This window comes from Lithobates pipiens, unplaced genomic scaffold (assembly GCF_037356315.1).
Source record: "Lithobates pipiens isolate NorthernLeopardFrog02 unplaced genomic scaffold, aLitPip1_a1.2 Scaffold_37, whole genome shotgun sequence".
In the NCBI taxonomy this organism is placed as follows: Eukaryota; Metazoa; Chordata; class Amphibia; order Anura; family Ranidae; genus Lithobates; species Lithobates pipiens.
This window is the reverse complement of record NW_027507825.1, coordinates 20821143-20847403: the sequence shown is the minus strand read 5'-3', so window position 1 is coordinate 20847403 and position 26261 is coordinate 20821143. Positions and strand designations below refer to the sequence as shown.

The 26261-nt window shown below is 45.9% G+C and overlaps 1 protein-coding gene across 4 annotated transcripts in view; it reads left to right on the top strand.

The window, feature by feature from the left end:
- The first annotated feature begins 2553 nt into the window (after window positions 1-2553).
- Window positions 2554-26261, top strand: part of INF2 (inverted formin 2) — a 188674-nt gene continuing 164966 nt past the window's right edge. For all 4 annotated transcript variants that reach the window (XM_077466809.1, XM_077466808.1, XM_077466807.1 and 1 more), the window contains exon 1: window positions 2554-2756. In XM_077466809.1, the coding sequence (XP_077322935.1) occupies window positions 2727-2756 (30 nt within the window). In that variant the 5' untranslated portion in view covers window positions 2554-2726. The remainder of the gene's footprint in view (window positions 2757-26261) is intronic.

Here is a 26261-nt window from a genome sequence, read left to right as displayed (position 1 = left end):
TCTGTGTGTAGAAGCCACCCCCTCCCCCCTAATTACTTATCTGAGCCCCATCTTTCTCCAGCGATGTCCAAGCATGTTTAACCACTTGCAGACCGGACCATTTTGCTGGTCAAAGACCAGACCACTTTTTGCGATTCGGCACTGCGTTGCTTTAACTGACAATTGCGCGATCATGCGACGTAGCTCCCAAACAAAATTGATGTCCTTTTTTTCCCACAAATAGAGCTTTCTTTTGGTGGTATTTGATCACCCCTGCGGTTTTTATTTTTTGCGCTATAAACAAAAATAGAGCGACAATTTTGAAAAAAAACGCATTATTTTTTACTTTTTGTTATAATAAATATCCCCCAAAAATATATAAAAAAACATTTTTTTCCCTCAGTTTAGGCCGATACGTATTCTTATACATATTTTTGGTAAAAAAATCAAAAAAAATCGCAATAAGCGATTATTGATTGGTTTGCGCAAAAGTTATAGCATTTACAAAATAGGGATAGTTTTATAGCATTTTTATTAATAATTTTTTATTATTTTTTTTTTACTAGTAATGGCAGCGATCAGCGATTTTTATTGTGACTGCGACATTGTGGGGGACCCATCGGACATTTTTGACACATTTTTGGGACCATTGTCATTTATACAGTAATCACTGCTATATAAATGCAGTGATTCCTGTGTAAATGACACTGGCAGTGAAGGGGTTAACCAGTGGGTGGCAGTGTAGGGGTTAAGTGTTCCTAGGGGTGTGTTACTAACAGTGGGGGGGTTGGGCTTTCATTTAGTGAACACTGATCTCTGCTCCAATCACATGGAGCAGAGATCAGCGTCACTAGTTGCTAGGCAGAATGGAGAAATGTTGTTTACACAGCATTTCCTCCATTCGGCCGCTCCGTGAGACGATCGCGGGGATGCCCGCGGCGATCGAGTCCGCGGGTCCCGCGACCGGACTCACGGGGGTCTCGACCAGCGTGGGAGCATGCCGCCGGCGGCGCGCTCCCGATGCCAGGGCGGCATTGAATATTGGACGTACCTGTACGCCAATATGCCTGCCCGTGCCATTCTGTCAACGTACATCGTTGTGCGCTGGTCGGGAAGTGGTTAAGCCATCCAGGACACTCCTCCTGATTGGCTGAGACACAGCAGCGGCACCACTGGCTCCCACGGCTGTCAATTTCAGTCAGCCAATCAGGGGAGAGAGTGGGTGGGGCTCCATGTCTGAATGGACACACGGAGCTGTCACACTGCTTGGGTGCCCCCCATAGGGAGCTGTTGACTGCGGGGGCACTCGATAGGAGGGAGGGGCCAGGAGCAAAGGAGGTTTTTTTTAATGAGCCTTTACAATCATTATAACCACTTGCCGACTGCTGCACGCCGATATACGTTGACACAATAGCAGCGGTGGGCAAATGGGCGTACTAGCGCGACTGTGCCCGGGGGACCTGAGGTCCGCCGGTGTCCTGGCGATCATGTCACGGAGTCGCAGAACAGGGAGATGCTTATTGACATGACAGAGGTCACTGCTGTGATCGCTGTCATGTGAGTGGAAGCCCACCCCCCGTTACAATCACTCCCTAGGACACACTTAACCCCTTGATCGCGCCTAGGGTTTAACCCCTTCACTGCCAGTGTCATTTGCACCGTAATCAGTGCATTTTTATAGCTCTAATTGCTGTATAAAAATGACAATGGTCCCAAAAAAACAAAAAAAGTAAAAAAAGTCGCAGATCATTGTTATTACTATTAAAAAAATAAAAGTAAAAATAAAAAAATTAATAATAAAAATGCCATAAAACTATCCCCTATTTTGTAGACACTATAAATTTTGCACAAACCAATCAATATATGCTTATTGCGATTTTTTTACCAAAAATATGTAGAAGAATACATATAAAAAAAATTTAAATATATTTTTGGGGGGATTTATATGGCACAAATTAAAAAATATTGCTTTTTTTCCCCAAAATGATCACCCTTTATTTTGTTTATAGCGCAAAAAAATAAAAAAACCGCAAGAGGTGATCAAATACCACCAAAAGAAAGCTGTATTTGTGGGGGGAATAAAAAAACGTCAATTTTGTTTGGGTGCAGCGCCGCACGACCGCTCAATTGTCAGTGAAAGCGACGCAGTGCCGCAACGCAAAAAAGTGCTCTGGTCAGGAAGGGGGTAAAATCTTCCGGGGCTGAAGCAGTTAATGTGGCTTTAACCCACCAGTAAAGTCTTTTTTGGAGTGTAGGAGGAAACTCACGCAAGCACAAGGAGAACACGCAAACTCTATGCAGATAGCGTCTTGTTTTTTTTTTTTTTTAATCAATAGAAAGGAACGCAGGGAAGTCATTGAATGTGATGAGGATAGACACAACACACCAGGCAGCAAACTTCTCCTGGAAAATAAGAGTGGAGTAGTTGGCTCTGGGATACCAAGTAGCTGAGGAATTTTGGAAGTCTTGTCCCTCCATCCTCAGCCTGTGTCAGGAAAAAAAGGGGGGAGCTGGGGAGGGATGAGGCGGAACAATCCAGACTGCTGACATAAGCACTGAGTGATTCACTCCTCACACCCACAGTGCAAGCCGTTCCTCAGGCTCTGTGCATTGCAGGCTGGATTCTCTGTCACTTGTTGAACACAAAAGCATCTAGAAGAAGAGCACAGAGCAGTGCTGGCCCATTCTAGAACCCTTCTGAGGACCATGGCGGACGGTTCTGTGCCCAGCTGAGAAGTCCTGCCACCATGGAGAAGACAGACGGGGGGAACGTGGAGGTAAGTCCTTCTCAATGAGCAATTCACAAGTAGAATTTTATCCTCTCTGCCTTTCCAAGTGCCTCCCGTTCACTTCAATCTACGGCAGAATCAGCTTTGCATCTTTTTTTTTAATGAATGTTGAATCCGGGGCGGTAGGCTGGGAAAGGTTTGGAATTTCGAATGACTTTTTATATTGTTTTTATATATTGGACGGAAGCGGGTCCATGGGCCGTGGTTGGCGGTGTTCTGGCAGATATAGTGTCCTGCCATCATATAGTGTCCGCCCCGTACTGCGCATGTGCAGTACGGAGCAGACGAGGCTTCGGAAAATCTCCGAAGATGAACGGCGCCTGCGCCATGAGTGGAGGTGGTAGCCCCATCCAAGCGGACATAGGGTTTGGAAAATTAGAGGGCCCCTCAGGGGCTTGCTTCGCTCGCCACGCTTCGCTCGCCACGCTTCGGGCACGGCCTCGCTGCGCTCGGCTCTTTTCTATTCCTACTCTACGTCCACTTGGATGGCGGGGCTAGAACCTGGACTCACGGCGCAGGCGCCGTTCATCCTCGGCTGTTTTCGGAATCTGTGTGTGCTGTGTACAAGCGGACATAGGGTTTGGAAAATTAGAGGGCCCCTCACGGGCTCGCTTCGCTCGCCACGCTTCGGGCACGGCCTCGCTGCGCTCGGCTCTTTTCTATTCCTACTCTACGTCCACTTGGATGGCGGGGCTAGAACCTGGACTCACGGCGCAGGCGCCGTTCATCCTCGGCTGTTTTCGGAATCTGTGTGTGCTGTGTACTGTGCATGCGCAGTACACAGCAGGCACTATCCGATGGGGGACAGTGTATGATAGGACAGCGGCTCTCAGATTTTAAAGGGATTTATGCAGAAATGATTCTACGCAGACACCTCCAGGATTAGGACCTCTGGTCAGCGTCACATTTAAATGCTGATTTTTTTTATTTTAGTTTTTTGCTCAGTTATGCAAGTTTTTAATATGTGGAACTTTACTCTCAAAATAAAAAAAAATGCGTGAACAATCCCGCCTTGAGAGTAGAAGAGACTCCAAACTTTCTGTACAAGGTTATACAGCGTAGATTTCACAAATATTTACAGGGCGAAAAAAAAAAGGTTTTCATAAATTAACAAAATCAAATTCAAATGATTGGATACATTTTAATTGGAGGTTTTTTTCGTTTTTTTTTTTTTTTTTTAAATCGACATGATCCAATTTAGAACAGCAGAATAAACTTCAATAAAAACAAAGAAAAGGCATTTCAACATGAGCCCATCAGAGTTTTCCCTTACATCACAGTCCCCATCAAAGTCCACTCTTACATCAGAAACCCTTCTTAGAGCAGAGTTCCCCCTTACATCATAGACACCCCCCCTCACAAGCACACACACAAGCACACACACACACCATAGTCCAGGGCCGGGACAAGGGGTGGGCAGGAGGGACGGCTGCCCCTGACGCAATTGTTTATTGCAGGGGTAGGGGGCACCCTGACCCTAACCCTAAGGGAAAGGGGGGGTGCAGTTTGGCATCTTTGCCCTGGGCACTGGATGACCTTGTCCTGGCACTGCCATAGTTTCTCCTTACATCAAGGTCCCCATCCAAGCCCCTTTTACATGAGAATCTCCTTTACATCAAAGTCCCCTCTTATATACGATTCCCCAACGTTTCCCCTTACATCAAAATCCTTATCAAAGTTCTCTTTAAAAATTGGAAACCCTTCTTACATCAGAACCCCCCTTACATCAGAGTCCTAATCAAATCACCCTTACATTATAGACCCCCCCCCCCCCCCCCACACACACACACACATCATAGTCCCTCCTTACATTAAGGTCCCCATCTGAGTCCCTTTTACATTAGAATCTCCCTTATATCAAAGTCCCCTCTTATATAAGAGTCCCCATCAGAGTTCCCCCCTTACATCAAAATCCTTATCAAAGTTCTCTTTAAATTGGAAACCCTTGTTACGTCAGAATCCCCCTTACAGCAGAGTCCCCATCAAAGTCCACTCTTACATCAGGTCCTCCTTATATGAAAGTCCCTATCAGAGTCCCCCCTTACAAACAGATCCCCATTAGTGCCCCCTTTACATCACAAATCCTTCTTAGGCAGGCCACACAAGGAGCAAATTTCTTTCCTGCAACTATAGGTTGCACGGAGGAAAAATTTACACGATTCCCCCATCAAACACAGACAGTGTTGATGTGGGAATCCCCACTGCCGGGCCATTGTCTTCTCCAGCCAGGAGAAGACCGTTATCGCTAGTGGCTAAAGCAGCTGCAATGCGAATCAGGCAGGCTGGTTGTACTTCAAGACTGAAAAGACCTCTAGCCAGAGATCATGGCAGTCAGCACGTTGACTCAAAACTCGAACAATTAACTGAAGGTGAACAGGAACTTTTTTCCAACCGTACCTGGAACGTTTCCCGCCTCCTTTGTGGTACTGGAAAAGTGTGGACTCATCAATGTCCTTCCCAACTCAGCAACCAGGCACTTCTCAGGATGCCACTTGCCGGCCCTTCTCCGAAGAGTCCTCCCCCGATCACTTCCACGAGCTGTGGTGCCCCTCCAAGCCGAGAGCACACCCAGACACCTTGAATCCTCCCTCAGTTACCGCGCCTCGGAACAATTGGCTCCGAGACTCGGGAACAGACAGATCCCTACCCCAGACGAGGCGGGTCTATCAGGGGCCACTGACAGGAACATGTTGCGGGATGTCAGGCACCCCGTGACCGGGACCCCTCACGGGGCTACCACGGTCCTAGAACCAGAACAGACAACAAGGGTCTCACGCACAACTCCAGAACCCTGAACACGTGACCCACACCTGCTTAAGTACCCCCTCCCAGCACTCCCGCTGTTTGGGTATGGCCCTCTCGGAGCCAAACATCCAACCAGGCCTGGTTCTAGCCTGTCAAGTGCACCTCACTGATCACATGACCAGGCAGAACTTCAAACGTGGCCTGGCCAGACTGGCGTTAAGGCCAACCTACACAATTAACCCTCAGAACCGTAGGGTCCTGAGGCAAAAACTAAATTTACAATGCGTGTGACATTTGGTCCCAAATGTCATCCGCTACACAGGCAATGCACCAAAACAGCCCAAAATGTGGGAAGAACATTTTTGATGCAATACATCCCAACACATCAGGTTGCCACTCAAAATGAATGGCAATGCAAAGCGCCAACGCATGTCAGTCACATGTGACAAACAATAGCTCCATACTCATCCATTGATCCGCTGATCTTTCTCATACAGTAAACAATTAAACCTTGGTGATTTTGCCACTTTAGAGTCATCCAATCTCTCCAGCACATTCAAGTCCTGAAGAAAAGGGAGATCTTTGAGCCCTCAAAAACGCATTGGCTGTTCTCCTTGTGGGCAAATATCAATATTAAAAGCGTTTGGGCACTCAGACCTTATGATGGGCATGCCAATTTAATTTTGTAACCAAGCAGTTTTGTCACTAGTGGCAACTGGCCAATGTTGGAATCAGTGAAAAAGAGCAAAAGTACACAGACCCAGGGCCATCTTTAATATTTATTGGACCCTGGGCAAAATTCCCCCCCCCCCCCGGAATCTACTTAACTATTTACAGGCAGCGTGGGCTGAGGGGGCAGCTGCTTTGGGCCCCACAACATTGACTTGGCCTGGGGCACCTGCTCCTTTTGCCCTGCCTTAAAGACCTGCTCCAAGAGGTCGCTTTCTTGCTGGCCAAGCAGCAATGTCGACTCAATTTCGTTCAATGTTGCTTTCCATCTGGTGGGGGAAATTTTGAAGCTTTTCAGCAGGCCAGGGAGTAACACCATAGGAGCAATACTGCTGTGACTGACCGGTCACCAGTTATAGGATAGCTTGTATGTCCTGGCCCTGATCCTGTCAAAGGGACACCTTACCCACAGCCTACTATTGCCACGCCAGCCAGATCTTTGCTGTAAGTAAATTTACCGTCTCTCCTAAATGGAATGATATTTCCATATATCTAGTGTAGAGTCCACCAAACTACAGCAGCCTTGTGTTGTCACCGGTTGTCATATATGGAGAAAACACTTTTATTTGGGGGCTAAGGAAGTTTAGGTCATCATTAAAGTTATGGAATGTCATGAACAGACCACAAATAGAAGATTTACTCACCGGGGTCAACAATAAAAGATGGTAGGCTGTCAACCCCTACTGGGGGCGAGTGCGATACCAAAAATACATTTTATAACTACTTTTTTTTTTCTTGGTGGCCTGTAGCCATGCTTTGAGAAACTGTTGCGAACAACTAGCTTAGTTACACAGCTTCATCAGTGAAATGTTCTTGGAAATGATATAAAATAATAGGATACAGGGACGGAAACATTGCAGACTTTGCATACTGCAGCTTGTAGTGCCTCTCTTGTGAGTGAATCTGTGCTCATGGATGGAGGGTATTTATGGACTGGTAATGCATGCCTCGTTTAAAGAGGAAATTCTGTTAAAATATATTATATATATATATATATATATATATATAAAAATACGATATGATAAAATAAACGTTTTATTATTAAAAAAACATACCAATTCAGGGATCCAGCGTTGTCCTCATCTAGGCCAATTCTTCACTGGTCCCCGGCACCATCATGATGACTGTGGGAAGCTAGGTGTGCTTCATGAATGCAGTACCCAGAAGGCTACGGACCAAAGCGTCCCAGGCAGGGGCGGACTGACAACTCATGGGGCCCCTGGGCAATAGGAGATTATGGGGCCCCCCTCGGGCAATAGGAGCTTATGGGGGCCCCCCTCGGGCAATAGGAGATTATGGGGGTCCCCCCTCGGGCAATAGGAGATTATGGGGGCCGCCCTCGGGCAATAGGAGATTATGGGGGCCCCCCTCGGGCAATAGGAGATTATGGGGGGCCCCCCCTCGGGCAATAGGAGATTATGGGGGCCCCCCCTCGGGCAATAGGAGATTATGGGGCCCCCCCTCGGGCAATAGGAGATTATGGGGCCCCCCCTCGGGCAATAGGAGATTATGGGGGCCCCCCCTCAGGCAATAGGAGATTATGGGGCCCCCCCTCGGGCAATAGATTATGGGGCCCCCCCTCGGGCAATAGGAGATTATGGGGCCCCCCTCGGGCAATAGGAGATTATGGGGCCCCCCCTCGGGCAATAGGAGATTATGGGGCCCCCCCTCGGGCAATAGGAGATTATTGGGCCCCCTCGGGCAATAGGAGAAGATTAATCAGCCCCCGGGCAATAGATTATGGCCACACAGTATACACACACACACACACACACACACACACACACACACACTTTACACACCGTATACACACACAGAATACATACACACACACTGAAAAAGGTACTGGAGAGGTGGGGCAGCTATAATCTTGGGATTTAAAAAAACGAAACAAAAAAAACAGATATTTACATACTGTCCCAGGTTTTATTGAGGCTGGCAACCCTGATGGGCCCCTTGGTAGCATGGGGCCCTCGGGCAGTGCCCGAATGGTCAGTCCGCCCCTGGTCCCAGGTGGTTCTGCTCGGATGACCTAGGGGTCCTGGCTCAAAACCAGATTGAAGCATGTGTGTCCAACTTCAAATATATTTTATATCTAGGATTACAGTAACTATAACAGAATATTGTATGTTCAAGTCTTGGTGTTTATATTATAACTTCAATGCGAAGATGTGCCCTGGATCTGTAACGATTCTAGGAATTCAAGGGGACTCCAGAAGCGAAGCTAGATCTTTGAGACACCGTTCCAAACTCTGTTCCCCTCTACCTTTGGGTGTTCCCACTTTTTCAGCTGCAAGCCACACAATATAAGACACAAAAGAGGAGTGGGAACCCTTCATCATAAAGCCCATCTAGTGATCTCCGACAGGGTCCTTGAAGACGTAAAAATCCAAGATCTTCGTTTCTGGAGAAACTTTAACATTTCCCTGGGCCTGCGGTGAAAGTGAATATATACCGTATATAAAACACAAACACAGAGGCAGACTCGTGTATTGTGAAACACCTTTGTTCCAAGACTATACCTGAGGGGTGAGCGTTTCCTAAAGTATGCATACTTGCAGTTGGATTAGTGGAAGCGTGTAGCGCTCACCAGTGATCTGAACGATGACGAAGCAGATAAAAGGATAGGAAGTACTTATTAGCTGAGAACTTGCGCAAACATTCTGAAGATTCCTGACTCAATTGATTGTCAGCGATGACTGAGCTCACTGTAAAAGCCAAGTGAAAATGATTTTTGGAACAATAGTGAATTTTTGTTCACTTTAAGGGCTCGTTCACATGTTCAATGAGTCCTTATTTTTCTACACACCACCATACATGTATGGGATGAACAGGACACATAGAAAACAATGGTCTTCTACGTATCTGGCTCCCATCATAGATATGGGGTGGTGTACAGAAAAAAAAAACGCAGCTCAGACATGGCGTGAACGAGACCTAAAGCCAGCCTTTAACATGTAGCGCAGACCCCTGACAGGTCCCACTGATTTGCCCCAGGTTCTCTTTTTGGGGTGCAAGGGGGGGGGCTTTGAGATTCTTCAAAATTTAGGGCACAAAGTAATTAGAGGACAATCTCCATTCTGCCTACACCCTTTAACCTCCCTGGCGGTATCGTTCTGGTTTTAGGTGCTGAAAGCGGTAGAATTATTTTGCATGGAAATTTGGCGTTTTATATTGTAGTCCTGTAATTCAGAGTCTAGCAGACATCCCGGGTATGATAAAGTTTATAATATAATAAATAATAATAAAAATTATTCAATAATGTAATCAAATCATAAAATACTGAAAAAGGGACACTTTTTGGTTGCTATGGACAATCTCCAAATTCCAGGCAGAAAAAAAAAAAAACAGTATTTCTAATATAAAAGTGCATGCAGGGCACTGGACAGACCACTAGGGACAAAGGGGGGTGTAATTTTTTTATACAGTACTGTAATCTGTAAGATTACAGTACTGTGTGTGTTTTGTGTACTTTTACTTTTTTGAATTTGGCGCCGATCTCCGCTCCCGTGCGCCGTAACGTCGCAGGGAACGGAGCTCGGCGGCATTCAGCACTGTGTGAATTAGGAGGACGGCTCGATCACACAGCGGGGAGGATATCGCTGGATCCAGGGGACAAGGTAAGTAACTCTCCCTGTGTCCTCCCTGTATCCAGCGATGCGATCCTGAGTCTGGCTCGGGGTTACCGCTTACGATAGTAAAATCCCAACCCAAGCCAGACTTGGGATTACCGATAGGGAGGTTAAGGAAACCTCCCTCTTGGCAGAGATTAGAAGCCAAGCAATCCTGGGACTCGCAGCAGGGTAAGTCCCACTACAGCAACACTAATTCAATTGCTCAAATAGTTAAAACAGCAGATAGTCGCTGGGATCCTAAACATCCAGGCCTCTACTCACGGTGTCCCCGGATACTTGGATACCTCCAATGTCAGCCAAATACTTCTCCTGGGAATCTCCAGGCCTGTTAACCTCCTTGACTTGGCCCCAACTGCTTTCAGAAAAAAATAGGCCTCCCAAATCCCACTGAGCTGAGACCTTGTTGATTCCAGACAATAGCCCCCCCCCCCCCCAGCTCTCACTGAGTTGGGACCTCAATGAACTCCTGACAATAGACCCCCCCCAGCTCCCACTGAGCTGGGACCTTGATGAACTCCTGCAATCTGGAAGGCACAGAAGCCCTTCAGGATGGGGACTTTCTCCTCTGATAAGAATCCTGCTGCTCCTGGCCTCAAACTATTTATACCCTTCTCAGCCACCTACTGGGCACTCCCCCCAGGGGATCAGCTGAAGCTGCATAAATATTCAGGTGGAAAGTCTGCTTCTTCGAGCCCTCTACATTCTAGAATCCTTTAGAAGGCAGGGAGAAGTAGTTGAGCCTACAGCCAGTGAAATACAGCCAAAAATAAATCATACACTGCTCCAAATGGTTCATTCATAAACTGTAGTCTTATGCCTTGTACACACGGTCGGACATTCTGACAACCAAATCCATTGGATTTTGTCCGAAACTGTTGCATACACACGGTCAGACAAAGTTGTTGGAAAATCCGATTGTTCAGAACGTGATGACATAGTTTCGTTAGGACGGGACTACATTCAGGCTAGTAGCCAATAGCTTTGGTCTAGGAATTTTATCTGAACATGCGTGGTACTTTGTCCGATTGGAATTCTCTACACACAATTGGACAAAATCCGATCGGATCATGTTGTCGGAAAATTTTATAGCCCAGCTGGAAAACTTGGTCCGTCGGATACTCTGACGGAAACAGTCCAACTGTGTGTATGCAACAATTTCGGACAAAATCCAACGGATTTGGCTGTCAGAATGTCCGACCGTGTGTACAAGGCATTAGACACAGCTATGCATTTACTTTACATACATTTATAAGCAGCATTTTGCACAGAGTACAGCTCAGTATATTGCACAATACCAATACCTATGTGTGGGGTCTGCATTTATTTTCTTTTTAGTGTACAGACTCTGCCGTATGCAGTAGTGCCCCTAGCCTAAATTTAGTGCTGCTCGGCTGTAATTTGCCTGAGCGCTAATTGGTAGGTTCTCCCTAAGTTTAGTGTTATTGTTTGCTTCTTCCTGCTGTTGGGGAGTATGCCTGGCACGTGTGTGATTTTGGCCATAGAGGGATAACATTTGGCTAGTTCAGCAGGGACCAACTGAATCTCGATCAGTGTGCGGCTTATCCCTGTTTAACAGAAGTTGACTGTTTGATTGACCTCTGTCAATGGGACAAGCTGGACTGTTTCCTTCCTACAGCCGCTGATCATTGTATTCTGACAGTGCTGGGTGAAGCTTTCAAAATACAAAGTCCTGGCAGGGGGAGAGTTGAGGAATCCTTCATATAACTTATTTATGAGGTTGTAGATGAAAATAGACCGCCAACAACCCAAAACATCCAAGTGTATTTGCTACAAGATGATAACAGGATAAAAAAAAAAAGCAGCTTACGCGTTTCAGCCAGTTCCCTTAGTCATAGCATTTGTGAGGTTGGCTGAACGGAAAAAAAAAAAGCAAAAACAAAAAAAAAAAAAAAAAAACACCACCACAACCACAAAACCCATCAATGCTTTAGAAGAGAAAATGCATTGGGCAAGGGAATAAATAACTGAAATTGACCTCAGAATGCACACTTGCCTCACAGGCTTTGATACTGTGTATTCCCATTCAGGGGCAGACTGACAACTCATGGGGCCCCCGGGCAATAGGAAATTATGGGGCCCCCAGGCAATCAGAGATTATGGGGCCACACAGTATACACACACACACAGTATACAATCGCACAGTATACACAGACATGTTTCTATTGGCTAAGAAGGTACTGGAGAGGTGGGGCAGCTATAATCTCAGGATTTTTAGACCAAAAGGATGTCGGTAAGGGACTTTTCAGAAAAATAAAAAATAAAATAAAAAACACAGATTTTTACATAATGTCCTTGGTTTTACTGAGGCTGGCAACTTTGATGGGGCCCCCTAGTGGCCCGGGGCCCTTTGGGCAGTGCCCAAGTGGGTGAATGGTCAGTCTGCCCCGTTCCTGTGTTATTTTACTTTATTAACCTCTTTAAAGTGATCTCAGGGGGCACTATATTTGAAGACATCAATGATGTCTTGCATTGCATTACAGTTTGCACATGTTTGACGAGTAAAGCATACAGGCCAAGTGGCATCTGGGCTTCAGTTCTTGAATGCTGTGGCCACTCTGTTTTGAATTTCTTACTTTATATTTTGGAGAATGCCAAAAGAGGAACTTGGAACACTGAAGGTGAGCAAGAACACCCAAAACTTCCAGAAGAATAGGAACAGAAATTATGTCAGGAAGATCTAAATGTTGGAGTATTCAAGATGTCAGGGTTTAATTCAGCCAACTTGCTCCTATTTCCTTTAATACATCACTTTTGGGTACACTGTTTCTTTTAATAATTGGCAAATATGAGGTTCTCATATACATATTAGTGACATTCAAACAAGCTGCTAACAATCTCAGTGGGAAACCATTGTATGTCTATCAGCTACCTTGACATGTGAACACAGCCGACCTATCTGGGAGGTGGTCTGATGGGTTTTCCCAGACTGATGTTATGGTTTCCTGGATTTTTTGGCTACCTTCTTATGTCAATGGGTACCCATAGTCCACATTCCTGGGGAAAAATCATATGTCTTTGAGCTAAGTTGACCAAGCCCTGAGCGGACCTATCTGTCTTATGTCTATGGGTACAATTACACTTGCTGGGAACAATCCTATGTCTACGAGCTATCTTGACACAGCCCCAGGAGGGGCTGGAGGATCGCTCATCTAAGATGAGTTTTTCTAGACCAGCCATTCTCAACCAGGGTTCCGTGGAACCCTGGGGTTCCTTCAGAGGTTGCTAGGGGTTCCTTGAGCTGTGGCTGATGAGCCACCTTTTTGATGAAGCCTACAGAGTTCAAGGTTCAGCATCACTTGGCAAAGCCGGCAGCATGACACCAAATATCTTTTAAGCTGTCTTTTAAGGGTGGTAATCTGAGCACCACTTTAAGGGGCACATTTTTCTTATTGACCACCAATATAAGGGGCATTGGAACAATAGGAACTATTGTCACCTGATGAATTGGTTTTTGGAAGGGTTACTAGAGACCTGAAAATCATTTTTGGGGTTCCTCTAGGGTTAAAAGGTTGAGAGACTGTTTCTCCTGTTCCCTGGATTGTGTGACTACTATCCAGGGGCGGACTGACCATTCAGCCACTCGGGAACTGCCCGAGGGCCCCGGGCCACTAGGGGGCCCCATCAGGGTTGCCAGCCTCAGTAAAACCAGGGACAGTATGTAAAAATCTGTGTTTTTTTTTACATCCGTCTCTGAAATGTCCCTTACCGACATCCTTTTGGTCTAAAAATTCTGTGATTATAGCTGCCCCACCTCTCCAGTACCTTCTCAGCCAATAGAAACAAGTCTGTGTATACTGTGTGTACATGTATGTGTATACTGTGTGATTGTATACGGTGTGTATGTGTGTGTTTGTTTGTGTCTACTGTGTGGCCCCATAATCTTCGATTGCCTGGGGGCCCCATAATCTCCTATTGCCCGGGGGCCCCATGAGATGTCAGTCCGCCCCTGCTACTATCTTCTGTACATGGGTACATTTAGGGCCGGTTCACACTGCGGGCGATGCGAGGCGACACGACTCGCCTCGCCTCGATCTGACAAGTCGCCCCCGTTCTGTACAATGGAACCGTTCTGAGAGGAGCGACTCGAGTCGCTCCGACTCAGAAAAAAGGTTCCTGTACTACTTTCGGGCGACCTCGGGGCGACTTGCATTGACTTCTATACAGAAGTCATCTGCAAGTTGCTGCTGAGGTCGCGGCAGGTCGCGGCAAGGCAAGTCGGTGTCGCCTCGCATCGCCTGCAGTGTGAACCGGCCCTTAGTCTACATTCATTTATATAGCATGTTTGCGCTTACATTTTATATGCGACTTGTTCGAACTGCTTGATATTTGTTTGATAAACAAGACATTTATAACCGAGTCCTGAACAAGCTTCCTTTTAAACAAACTCTGAAATTGCTTTTCCATCCATGTTCTTTTATCTGCCAAGTGGAAAAATGACTCATCTCGGCAGAAAAAAAAAAAAAAAAAGTTGTCCATCGTCCAAATTCAACTTTTGTGGAATTTTTTTCAATGTCCAATTTTCTCAGCCTGTTTATTTCTGTAAAACCTCAAAGACCTGAAGGCCAGAGTTGATGCCTCTCGTACTCCTCAAAGCAGATAAAGGAATCGCATGAGCAGCTAATAATTTCCAGGAGACACCACCTCTATGGTAAAATATAAAAGTTCTCTCTCTGTTTTTTATATTTTAGTCAAATTTCAGTAAGGTCCGACTGAACAGAGGTTTTGAAGGAATATTGTCGGGACTTCAGCCTCTTGCCAATTACTGTTTTGGTGTATTATGACTTTCTTAGGAGAAGTGTAGCCAAAGTTGTTGTTTTTTTCTATGGCTCACAAAAGTAGATTTTGTTGTGCACTCCTGTGGCCTATTTTTAGCTGACAGTGGGCTAAAACCTGCTGTCAGCTGACAGCGGGCTAAAACCTGCTGTCAGCTGACAGCGGGCTAAAACCTGCTGTCAGCTGACGTCACAGAGTGCCTAGGCTCTGAAAAGATTTGGACCATATGGTCGGGACCCACCCAGAACTCTTGACCGGCAGCTGGCTCAGTCTCTCAGCGATCCGCCAAGAGCTTGAACCGGCCACTCCCGCCACCAGCCCAGCCTTCCTGTCACAGCTCTCTGTTCAGAGCGGAGGGGGAGAACTGAGCAATCAGTGATTTTTGATTACTCCGTTCTCACTACAGAGACGGCAGGGGAACAGATGCAGCATCGGAGTGATGCTGCATCCACCTAGATGAGTATAAATGTTTATTTTTTATTTTTTTACAAAAAGTTATTCTTTTCTTTTTAATTCACATGCGTCTTGTTGATAATGGTTGGAGTGGGACAGTTGTGTGAATACATTTTTGAATTAACCAGGAGTTCACATATTGTTGGGAGTCCTTGGCCCTATGATCTACCAGGTGGGGGTTGAGTGTTCTGAGACTACCGGGTTACTGACAACCAGAGGGTTCTTATACAACAGGGTGACTTGGTATAACTAGCACTGCTAGAATGAAAAACTGTGGTAGGTTGGGTTCCCTGTATGCATTTCATTTTCAGGCTTGGTTGCAGTACCTACCGGAAGCTAACTGTTAAAGTACATTTTCTGACATATTTAAAAATCGAAAGTGTAGGCAAACTCTAACAATGAACTTCTCTTATTTGGTCCCTTTTGGTCAGGGCTGGACTGGGACAAAAAATTTGGCCCTGGACTTCATCCAGACCAGCCCACTTTAATTTTTCAAACAAGCACAAAAACAGTATATAAAACTATAAGCAATTATGAAAAAAAAAACATAAGTAGCATAACATAAGGAATCCTCACTAACCTCTTTTATTATTTCACTTATTCTCCTCTGTATTTCTCTCATCTTTCTCACATCACTGCGTGAAGTTGAGGGGCAAGCCGCGCAGCCATTACTTTGTCACTGAAACCGGCCCACTGTGCCGTCGGCCCACCGGGAAACTCCCTGTAGTCCCAATGGCCAGTACATGCCTGCTTTTGGTATATTATACCATTGAAAGACTTTTGCTATAACGGTTTGATAAGTTAAAAAGAAAAATACCGCTTGCTGGAATTCCTGTGAACTGGTAACTTCCTGTACTGACTGTTACCAATTACATGGCTTTCTGAGAACTACAGAACCACATTGCTCTGTTATAGAGAATAGGGGAGGGGTGGGCTTTCATTGTCCTATCTTGTTCTACTATCCTGATACAGAAGGGGCGAATGAGTGACATCTTAGGACTAGCTATGTTACTGGCAGGATCATCAGGGGTATAAAAATCTTGTGTAGCACCCTGTTACCCCCTAAAGGTGGTTGGGGACCCTCAAGTGGCTTGGCGGGTTAGCATTTCACAACACGGCAGAATACTTTACACTTTATTAATGTGGAAGAAAATGGGCGCCACTCACTTTTAAGACAGTTTTAACAAAGTAAAAGTAGAAGAAAGAAAAAGACAATGGGAGGCTGACTTAGGTAAACAGCTTGACCCGGAGGACTGGCAGGCCATGACCAGGGCGCTGCCTACATGTTCTAGAAATGTTCTTTTTTTGGAGAATGCGTATAAAGTATTCTATAGGTGGTATTACACCCCCTCGAGGCTGGCGGCGTTTATCCCGTCCTGCTCCCCCCTATGTTTCCGTGGATGCTCGCAGGAGGGCACCATGGCTCACATCTGGTGGACTTGCCCCAGGGTGACTAGACTATGGGTCAGAATATATGCTTTACTCCGTACACTCTTTCATGCAGATATTAGGAGAGACCCTTTTGAGGCCCTCTTATGGAAACCGATTACGGAACTCCTGCGTCCGGAGCGTCAGCTAGCTGCGCATCTCTTTACTGCAACCAAACTCACCATAGCAAGGGCTTGGAAGACCCCGGTTCTTAGCTATGAGGCTGTTAAGAACTGCATGAATGATATAATGGTGAACGAAAAACTGACGGCGATAACATCAGACACCCATGCCAAATTTCTTCGGGTCTGGCAGCCCTGGGTGGCTTATACCCGCCCATCCAGATTTGATCCGGTACTCCTCTCTCTTTGATAGTTGGATGTCCCCCTCGCTCCAGGGACCCCCCCCCCCTCTCTTTTTTTTTTCTTTTTTTTCTTTTTTTTTTTTTGTTCCCTTCCTCCTCCCCCCCTTTATCCTCTTTTCTTTCTTTCTGCCCCCCTTTCTCTCTCTTTTCTATTTCTTTATTGCTCTCTCTTTTCTCATTTCTTCCCTTCTCTTATCACATCTGTTTTGCAATGTACTCAGGCTGCTCACTGGCATCTATGTCCATTACTGGGGGTTTCTTTTTATTCCCCTTCTGAAAGCAGCCCAATTCCGCCTGTTTGCGGTGTAGGAGTTTTGCTCGCTCTTTTATCTGTTGTGTGGTTTACAGATATCAGCATCTCATCGCATAATTGCACTCGGTCTGTCCCTATGCCCCTTTAGCTTTGCTCTATGGGGTGTGGTTGCATGTCATGACCAATTTAGCAGTTTCTATGTGATTATTTTAGGCCGGACACGAGTCTACATAGTTGTGTCCATATGTAACGCTTCACATGTCTTTGTACTGTCATTTGCAGCTTTATGTTATTATTGTATAATCTCATTGATGTGAAATTTTTCAATAAACCTTTTGTAAAAGAAAAAGACAATTTTTTAATTTGGGAAGAGAGAGATTAGGCCACAGGATATCCAAAAAGACCAAAAAATGCAGACTCCGTATTGCTACTTGCAGTCAGTACCTTTTAATCTAGACCGGCACTCCATACTATACAGACTGTAGAGCAGCTTCAGTGCAGCCTATGTACCCCCAGGATTAGCCACCACAACTTCCTGCAATGTCCAACGGCAGTAGCTTCTACCCAGTTCTCCAGGACAACCTTCAGACGAAGGTTCATCCATGGTGCCCCAATCCAGGTAATTGCCTTCCTGTCCCACTTTTCCCTAGATAAGGTATACCCTCCAGCAGGGCAACTAGATGCTTTAGGCCCAGGGGTCAAGTCCTGGGGAAAAAAGTGTGGGAACACCCACCCAAGATCCACTCCCCCACCAAAAAAAATAAAAGACAATCTCATATGCACGAACGCTTCAAAAGTGGTATTTTTCATCCAATTTTCGTATTGTGTGTATGAAGCTTAACTCTTAGGCCGCGTACACACGAGAGGATTGTCCGTCCAACTTAGTCCGCTGAAACGTGTTTCAGCGGACAATCCGCTCGTGTGTGGGCTTCAGCTGACTTTTTCAGTGGACAGTCTGGCGGACTAAGTCTTTCGGAATTTCCGTAATACAGTCCGTCCAAACTTGGTTTCAGCGGACAGTCCGCTCGTGAGTAGGCAAGTTGGACGGACTAAGTATGGCGCATGCTCAGAAAGGATTTACACGGCCGAAGGTTGCATTGCAGTGTATTGGACGCCAGACAATCCGCCCGTGTGTACGCGGCCTTAGTACATAAAAAATAAATAAAAATCCTCAATAAACAAATACGGTAATTCTCTGAATAATCAGCATTCATTCCATTGTGCTTCCATGCAAATGTGACCATCATGTTCTGATCTTTATTGGGGAATTTTATTTTGTATATAGAGTGTTTATGTGGTGAGTTTACACTTTTCATTGAACAGAGTTTGGATAACACAGGGTTAAAGGGAAAGGTCATGAATGAACTGCACATTATCTGGACAGAATGTTTGGGGAGATAGTGATGTGTTCCTGCTTAGGAGATGTATGTTAGCTTGGGGGGGGCTGCAAACTCTGCAGGGCTCCAACACACACTCGCTGCTATTCCAACCCTTCACATATTTCCACATAAACTTCCCTCCTGGCATTAAACTTTGCCGGGTATTGTGCTCAGCTTACCACCCCAAACTGATGTTCCTCCCTCAGCTCACCTCTCTCCCTGCATGTCCTGTGAGCAGAATAGCTGTGCTCCTCCTCTGGGTTCTCTCATCATATGGCACTGAAGATAGAGGAGGGGGGGATTCAGCGGGACACACAGAGCAAGTATGCAGGAGACTGGGGGGGGGGGGGGAGACAGAAAATCAGGAGGGGCCGTCGGGGAGGAGCGCATCACGAGAGGTCTGTCTAAATGCAATCTCTTAGCAGCAGGGACCTGATCTACCCGTCAGCTAGCTGTGATTGACAGGTATATTGAAGCGGAAGCTGTCATGGGGCCCCCTACTGGCAATGCCTGAATGGTCAGATGTGCGCCACTTACTATTGCAAGCTGTGTTGGCGGCTGCTGGTGTAGCACCTGCCACACAGTTCACATACTTCAAAGTCTTGCAGGACGCGGCTGCTAACGGGAACTGAGTTCCTGTTGTGGAAAAAGTACAGGAACTCAGTTCCCAATGCGTTCCCGCAGGACTTGAGCCCTGTTTAGGCTCCATGCTTGGGCCTCGCTTTAGCACAACACACCTTCCTCAGGCAGAAAGCTTAGAAGAATGGGAACCGGGGCGGACTGACCATTCACCCACTCGGGCACTGCCCGAGGGCCCTGGGCCACTAGGGGGCCCCAACAGGGTTGCCAGCCTCAGTAAAACCAAGGACATTGTGTAAAAATCTGGGTTTTTTTTCATCTGTTTCTGAAATGGCCCTTACTGTCATCATTCTTTCTGGCAAGCGAATGCCGGATCTTCAGCCGGGCATTCACAGTGCATTTCCCACTGACGTCAACTGTAGAGGTTTAAGAAATATTATAGGCTAAAGTTAAAAATAAGGGTATACAACTGCTTTAAGGAATTTATGGGATGCCCAGGAAATGATTCTTGCATAGTTTGGGACAAGTTAGATATTCTCCTCTTGCACAACACTTGCTGCAGACCATCTCTCCTCCTCCCTGCAGCACAATTCTTCAGGCGCAGCTAGAACATGGTTAGGCCTGACTCTGGTTTCAGCCAAGCCTTAGCAAAGTTCCTCATTACTGGCAGGGACCGCCGGCCCCTTTAGTGTAGTAACAGAAATAGGAAAGTTTAGTGCTAGCTGACCTCTTTGGTAGACCCAGTCAGCCCCTTGCAGATCCTGACAGCTCTTCCCAGTTAAAGCAGCCCAACTTTGCCAGTAACATCATAGTCTCTGCCGCTGGCTCACCATCCATCTCTGACCGCACACTTCCAGTCCTCTCCCAACTCTGACTGTGCCTGCCACTCACCGACACCTGATGAATCCCCCCTGGAGACTTTCCCGGCAGTATTCCCCGCTGTCCTCCCCTGCTCAGGTCACCCCTGGGTTTTATGGGGTTCCTGTTCAGCTCTGAGCCCCTGGCCCAAAGTCACCCCCACCCCCAGACTGGGGGGCTCCTTTCAAGGCCCCAACAGCCTACCACTCCATCTACAGTTCTTCCACCCGAACAACTCCTCCCCAGCTAGGCTGACTCCAGGCATTCAAGGACGCCTGTCCCCTGCCAATCCAGGTTGGGGATAGGTCAGGGCTCCCTAGAACACACCAGACAGCTCCACCCTTCTACTAGAAGCAGAAGGGAGGTAACCGAAAGATGAAGCTAGCTGTGAGTCACCAGCCTACTTTAGGCCACTCCCAGCCCTACAGATCAAAACAAACAGGCCTAGCTTTGAGCTAGACCTGCCTCAATTGACCTGCTCTACCAAAAAAAAAATATATATATATATATATATATATATATATATATATATATATATATATATATATATATATATATATATATATATATATATAATAACTATATCTAGCACCTACCTAAGGTAGAGAGTGCTACAAACACTACTCAGAAAAAGGGGTTATTTGCAACAGCAAAATCTTCTAAATAGACCCCGAAGCCTTTCATGCAAACTCAAAATTATTTAGGGCAATATAAAGGAAAAGTAGTGGTGAAATACCCAATAAAATGTGTGTATTCTTGTTTGTGGACTGTACAACTGTAGTCATGGCAAGGGTGTGTCTCCCGCCTACATACTTTGTAGGAAGATGTGTCTGTCTTACTCATGTCAGAAAGTTGTAAAGTTTGTATTTTATAGGACTGATCACATACTGGCGTTATCTGCTGGTCCACACACACACACACACACACACACACACACACACACACCGCACAACCATCATGTCTATGCCTAGGTCTTAAAATGCAGTATCAGCTGCATTAGTAGAATGCACTTACTAGGGAAATCATTCTTTACGTCATTAAATAATAGTTTTAACAATAGACTATAAACCTATTTAGTTTTAATGGGCAACTCCACAGTACTTTACAATAAACTAGTCAGGATAAACAAAAACGTGAAGAATAGCCTCATGGGGAATAATCTGCAGGCGACATTAACTTCCTATTCAGATGCTATTGTCATTACGATTTCCTTTCTGAGTCACTAGCAGGCCGTGTACAGTACATGTTAGGAAATACTCATAGCGAATAGGCTAGTAAATAGCGTCTTTCAAGGATTATGGAACAGTAAGAAATATCAAACAATATGCAATGCGATGTGAATATAGTTGAAAAAAACGTTTTTGTTTCATTTATAGGCAAGGGAAGGGTCAAAATCCAGATCATGGAGTATGTTGCAACAGGTTGGAAAATTGCTGCATGTGATGACTTGGTAATCAAGAGTCACTGTGGGAGAACAATTTTGTGACTCCTGTTTAATCCAAGTCAGGGCCGTCTTTAAGGCAGGGCAAAAGGGGCAGCTGCCCTGGGCCCTGTCATTGTTGTGGGCCCCAAAACAGCTGCCACATACTTGCCAACTATACAGGTTTAAATTCCCTTGAAGTTTTATTCCTGTGTTGTGTCCCAATATCTCAGTGTGAAGTGCTGGTACTAATGCTGCCCAGCTCTGCCCTATTGTGTGCAGATGACTCACCTGCAGACCCCGTGTTTACATGTAAATAACCGGCATTCGTATGTAAATAGTGGCGACAATACTAAGTAAATAGCTGCAGTTGGCGACATTGATATGTAAATAAAGGCGGCATTCCTATGTATATCATGCTCCCCTGCTGTGAGGAGGTGATGTGCTGTAACCTCTAACAACTAGTCAGTAAGCAGTAATGATATGCTGTAACTGCTGGCAACCAATTGCAATTGCTGCCTGATCCGATACAGAAAACTGATTTTAAGTCTAGCTGCTATTTATTGTATGTCTCAGAGTAGGAGGAGGAGAGGGAAATTGCAGGGTCCAATCTATATTAAAGATGGCCCTGATCCAAGTACAAGGACTTCTTTCCCGTAGACCAGTGCTTTGCAACCATTGGCTTAGTAGCGAGTAAAGAAGGTGCTTGCTGCCAGAGCTCACTTGGATACTACAAACCAGAAGCACAAGTGAGCATTGTTACGGTCTACTTGAGAGTGTAAGACGTTTAGCACACACCTGACCCACATCTGGTATAAAGTCCCAGTGGGCCCTCGTGCAACTTCACAATCTCCAAAAATAGTCTTTCTTCGTCAATTTTGACAACTTCAAAACAGGCCTGGATTTTGCCTCTCATTAGCCCCCTCCAAGTGCTCTACACCTTAATTCTCCCTATACTGTACTCCCCACTTCTACACATACTCAGCAATCTCCCCATTGCCTCCCCAATCAGCCAGAGGCTGGGATTATAAACAGCAGTCATGTGATCGCTAGCGAAATTATTGTAGAACCGCCTCTCAAGCTTTTACCCCAGGGGAACCCTGGTAAAATACCTGGGGTCAGTGCTAAGAATGCCCCCAGTATAGTGGTGATCAGAACACCATCCTTCAGACAGCCAAAATGGCAGCTGGCTCTTCCAAGTGCCATTGGACTTGGAATTATGCAGGCGCCATCAAGTGGGAGGTCAATTGACCACAGCTCACAGATCTCCTAGCAGGCACCATCAAGTGGGAGGTCAATCAATCACAGCTCACAGATCTAGAAACCTCTGGAGGAACCCTAGTTGAGAATGGCTGATGTAGAGCCACAATGCAGACTTATTGGTGTTGACTCACTAAAGGCAAATAGACTGTTCCAGCACTGTGTCTTGGCCTAGGCTGACAAGGCCTAAGGCGGCACTTTGCGTCGGTAGGGCATTAAAAAATCCCCCCCACCCCTTTGACCCTGAGACTCGGCTCCCGCAGAAGAAACATCCCCAGCTGGTGGCTTGCTATAGCGGCACTGTTATTGGTGGTTACTGGGCAAGGACTGGTGGCAGTTATGGGGCATACTTGGCCAGGGGTGCAGAGACTGGCGCCCCATAAAGCGTCCAGTGACTGGCCAGACCATCCTTACAACCTATCGCAACTTCCTCCTGGCTTGGGCTATGTGCCGGTGCTAGGAGAGAGGAGGGCGAGGGGAACCCCCAGCCCAGGTACGATTCTTATACCTCTTGGGCACTTCATAGGCGATACTACTTCAGTGTCTGTTCCGATAGGCTACACTTATTGGACTGTACTGATGGGCACTGATAAGGCTGCACTGATGGGGCTGTACTGATGGGCACTGATAAGGCTGCACTGATGGGGCTGTACCGATGGGCACTGATAAGGCTGCACTGATGGGGCTGTACCGATAGGCACTGATAAGGCTGCATTGATGGGGCTGTACTGATGGGCACTGATAAGTCTGCAATGATAACTTGCACTGATAAGCTGCCCTGATGGGCACTTTTAAATGTACAGAGAGGAAGAGGTGGAGCTCTAAGTGGAAAAGGTGGAGACTAAAGAGGAAGGGGTGTGATTTACAGATGACAGGGCACGTCTTAAACAGGAAGGGGTGGGTTATATTTTATTTAGGGTGGGTGCAAGCTTAGTCAGGCCTAGGGCAGCACAAAACCTAAATACACCACTGGGCTGTTTGCTTTGCAAGATAATTTTTACCAGAGCTTAGTGAATACCCCATCAATTACAAAGAAAATAAAACAGTTAAGCCCCGTACACACGAGCGGACTTTTCGACATCCAAACTCCGACGGACTGAGTCCGTCAGACTATCCGATCGTGTGTGGGCTGCAACGGACTTTTGATTCGCCAAAGTCTGACGGACTTTAGAAATGAAGCATGCTTCAAATTTTCCCGGCGGAACTCCGCCGGACCCGGTCCCCGTCGAAAAATCCGCTCGTGTGTATGCTACTCCGACGGACTAAAACCGACGCTAGGGCAGCTATTGGCTACTGGCTATGAACTTCCTTATTCGAATCCAGTCGTACGTCATCACGTTCGACTCCGTCGGAGTTTGGTGTGATGGTGTGTGTCCAAGTCCGTTCGGTCGAAAAGTCCGCCAGAACTCCGTCGGAATTCCGGCGGAACTCCTTTGGAGGTCTGTCGGAGATAAGTCCTCTCGTGTGTACGGGGCTTTAGAACATTATTGGATGATGGAAGTCAGCAAAACTTAAATTCCCTTGCAAAGTGTAACTTTCCTTGCCAAGTGAACAGTCCATTGCCTTCAATAAATCATCCCCAATGTGTCAGGAATTGCAGGTTACCATATTGTGGCTCTCAGGTGTCTTAAAGGGCACCTGTCACTGATTAATAACAAAGGCTGCCATAACTGAAAATGCTAGTTTCCTGGCTTTCATGCTGAAACTTTGGCAGCCAGTTTTGTCCAGGTAGCAGATCCCAAACAGCTATAGCAATAGGGAATTCTGACACCCCTTACAGTGTGTGTATTTATTCTTTGTCCCAACATACTAAAGGCATTTTTAACAGGAGACCAGCAATGGCAGCCCCCATACTTTCTTGCATGACAAGTTCATATCAATGATAAGCAATACTGTCCCAGAACAGAACGGGCAAAGATTTCAGGCATGAACGGAGGAGGGGTCACTATATACACAGAAAACCTTGATAGTAATTTGGGAAGGAAAGGGCAGTAGTAATATGGGCGGGGAGAGATGGCATGAAATATACAATAATGGCTTTTTAATCAATACAAAAAACAAAATGTTAAAAACCAAGGAGGAAATGTTAGTTACTGGACATAATTAATTGTTTCCCTATTGTTATAAACTTGTTCCAAGAGTGATATGTGGGTAGCCACATAACGTGAAGACATACCTCCCAACTGTCCCCGATTTCGAGGGTACTGTCCCCGATTTGGAGCAACGTCCCTCATTCCTCATTTGTCCCTCATTTTGGTCTGATCTATATAGTTGTATATTAAATGCACTTTTTATCTTTTAAAAAGTGTTTCCCAGCACTAAACCTTTCATCCAATTTCTAAATTGCTGCATTTGTACATTTTAAAAGCCAATATAAAAAGGAATAGTAGTGGTAAAAAAAAAAAAAAAAAAAAAAAAAAAAAAAAAAAGAGCACTTGTGGATTTAATTAAAGTGGTAGTAAACCCGCTGGATTTTTTTTTTTCTGACCTGCAAGGGAAAAGGCATAATGAGCCAGTATGCACCGCATACTAGCTCATTCTGAAATACTTACCTTAGAACGAAGCCCCGATATCTCCGAAGATCCACGCGGAGGGAGCCGACATGTTCCCTCGGTGCGTCTTCTGGGTATTGCGGCTCCAGCGCTCGCTGTGAGTGGCCGGAGCCGCGATATCGTCACTCCCGTGCAATGCGGGCAGGAGATTTCTTTCCGGAAAAGTCCGGCGTCTGCCGGGCTTTCAGCCGAAAATCCCCTGTGCGCAAGTGCCGCTGCAGTCAGCGGCGCATTGCGAGGGGAATATCTCATAAACCATATAGGTTTAGGAGATTTCTTTTTTTTTGTACCTACAAGTAAGCCTTATTATAGGCTTACCTGTACGTAAAAGTAAAAAAAAACAAAAAAAAAAAAAACAAAAACAAACACACACACACACAATATACAACCGCTTTAACTTTTTGGGGGGTTAATTCTCCTTTAAGGCGGTGTGACAGGGGGCGTGCCCTATGCCTACATGCATTTGCTAGTAGGTGTCCCTCATTCCCATCTCAAAATGTTGGGAGGTGTGCTGAAGATGCTATTTGGGCTGGTTGTTCTGACCCTCTGACCTCATGGATGCCGGTTGCAGGCCAGGGACACACTAGGCACTGAAGCCAGGAATAGAATGATGGCCCTGGAGCTAGCATTTTAAAAAACGAGTCTGCAATTGCAGCGGTTATATTTTTATCCTTATTTTACAGATGTTTTTATTAACACAAGACACATTGCTTTCAGCTGTAATATACATAGTTAACTATAAATATTCAATTGATCCCACCAATAACCAATAGCAGCAGACTTCCATCCTGATAACTAGTGATGGACGAACTTCCGACGGGACGTTTCGCGAAAGCGAAATGCGAACGGACCCAAACGTTCGCGAAACCGAACGTTCGCCGCGGGCCCCATTGACTTCAATGGGAGGCGAACTTTGCAAACCTTCATGTCGAATTTGCGGCCACGTGGTAATTATTAGGGGGTAAAACATAGTCCCACCATCTGGACAATGACATAATACATGTATGAGGTGAATTTGGGATCGATAACTACAAGCATTTTTAT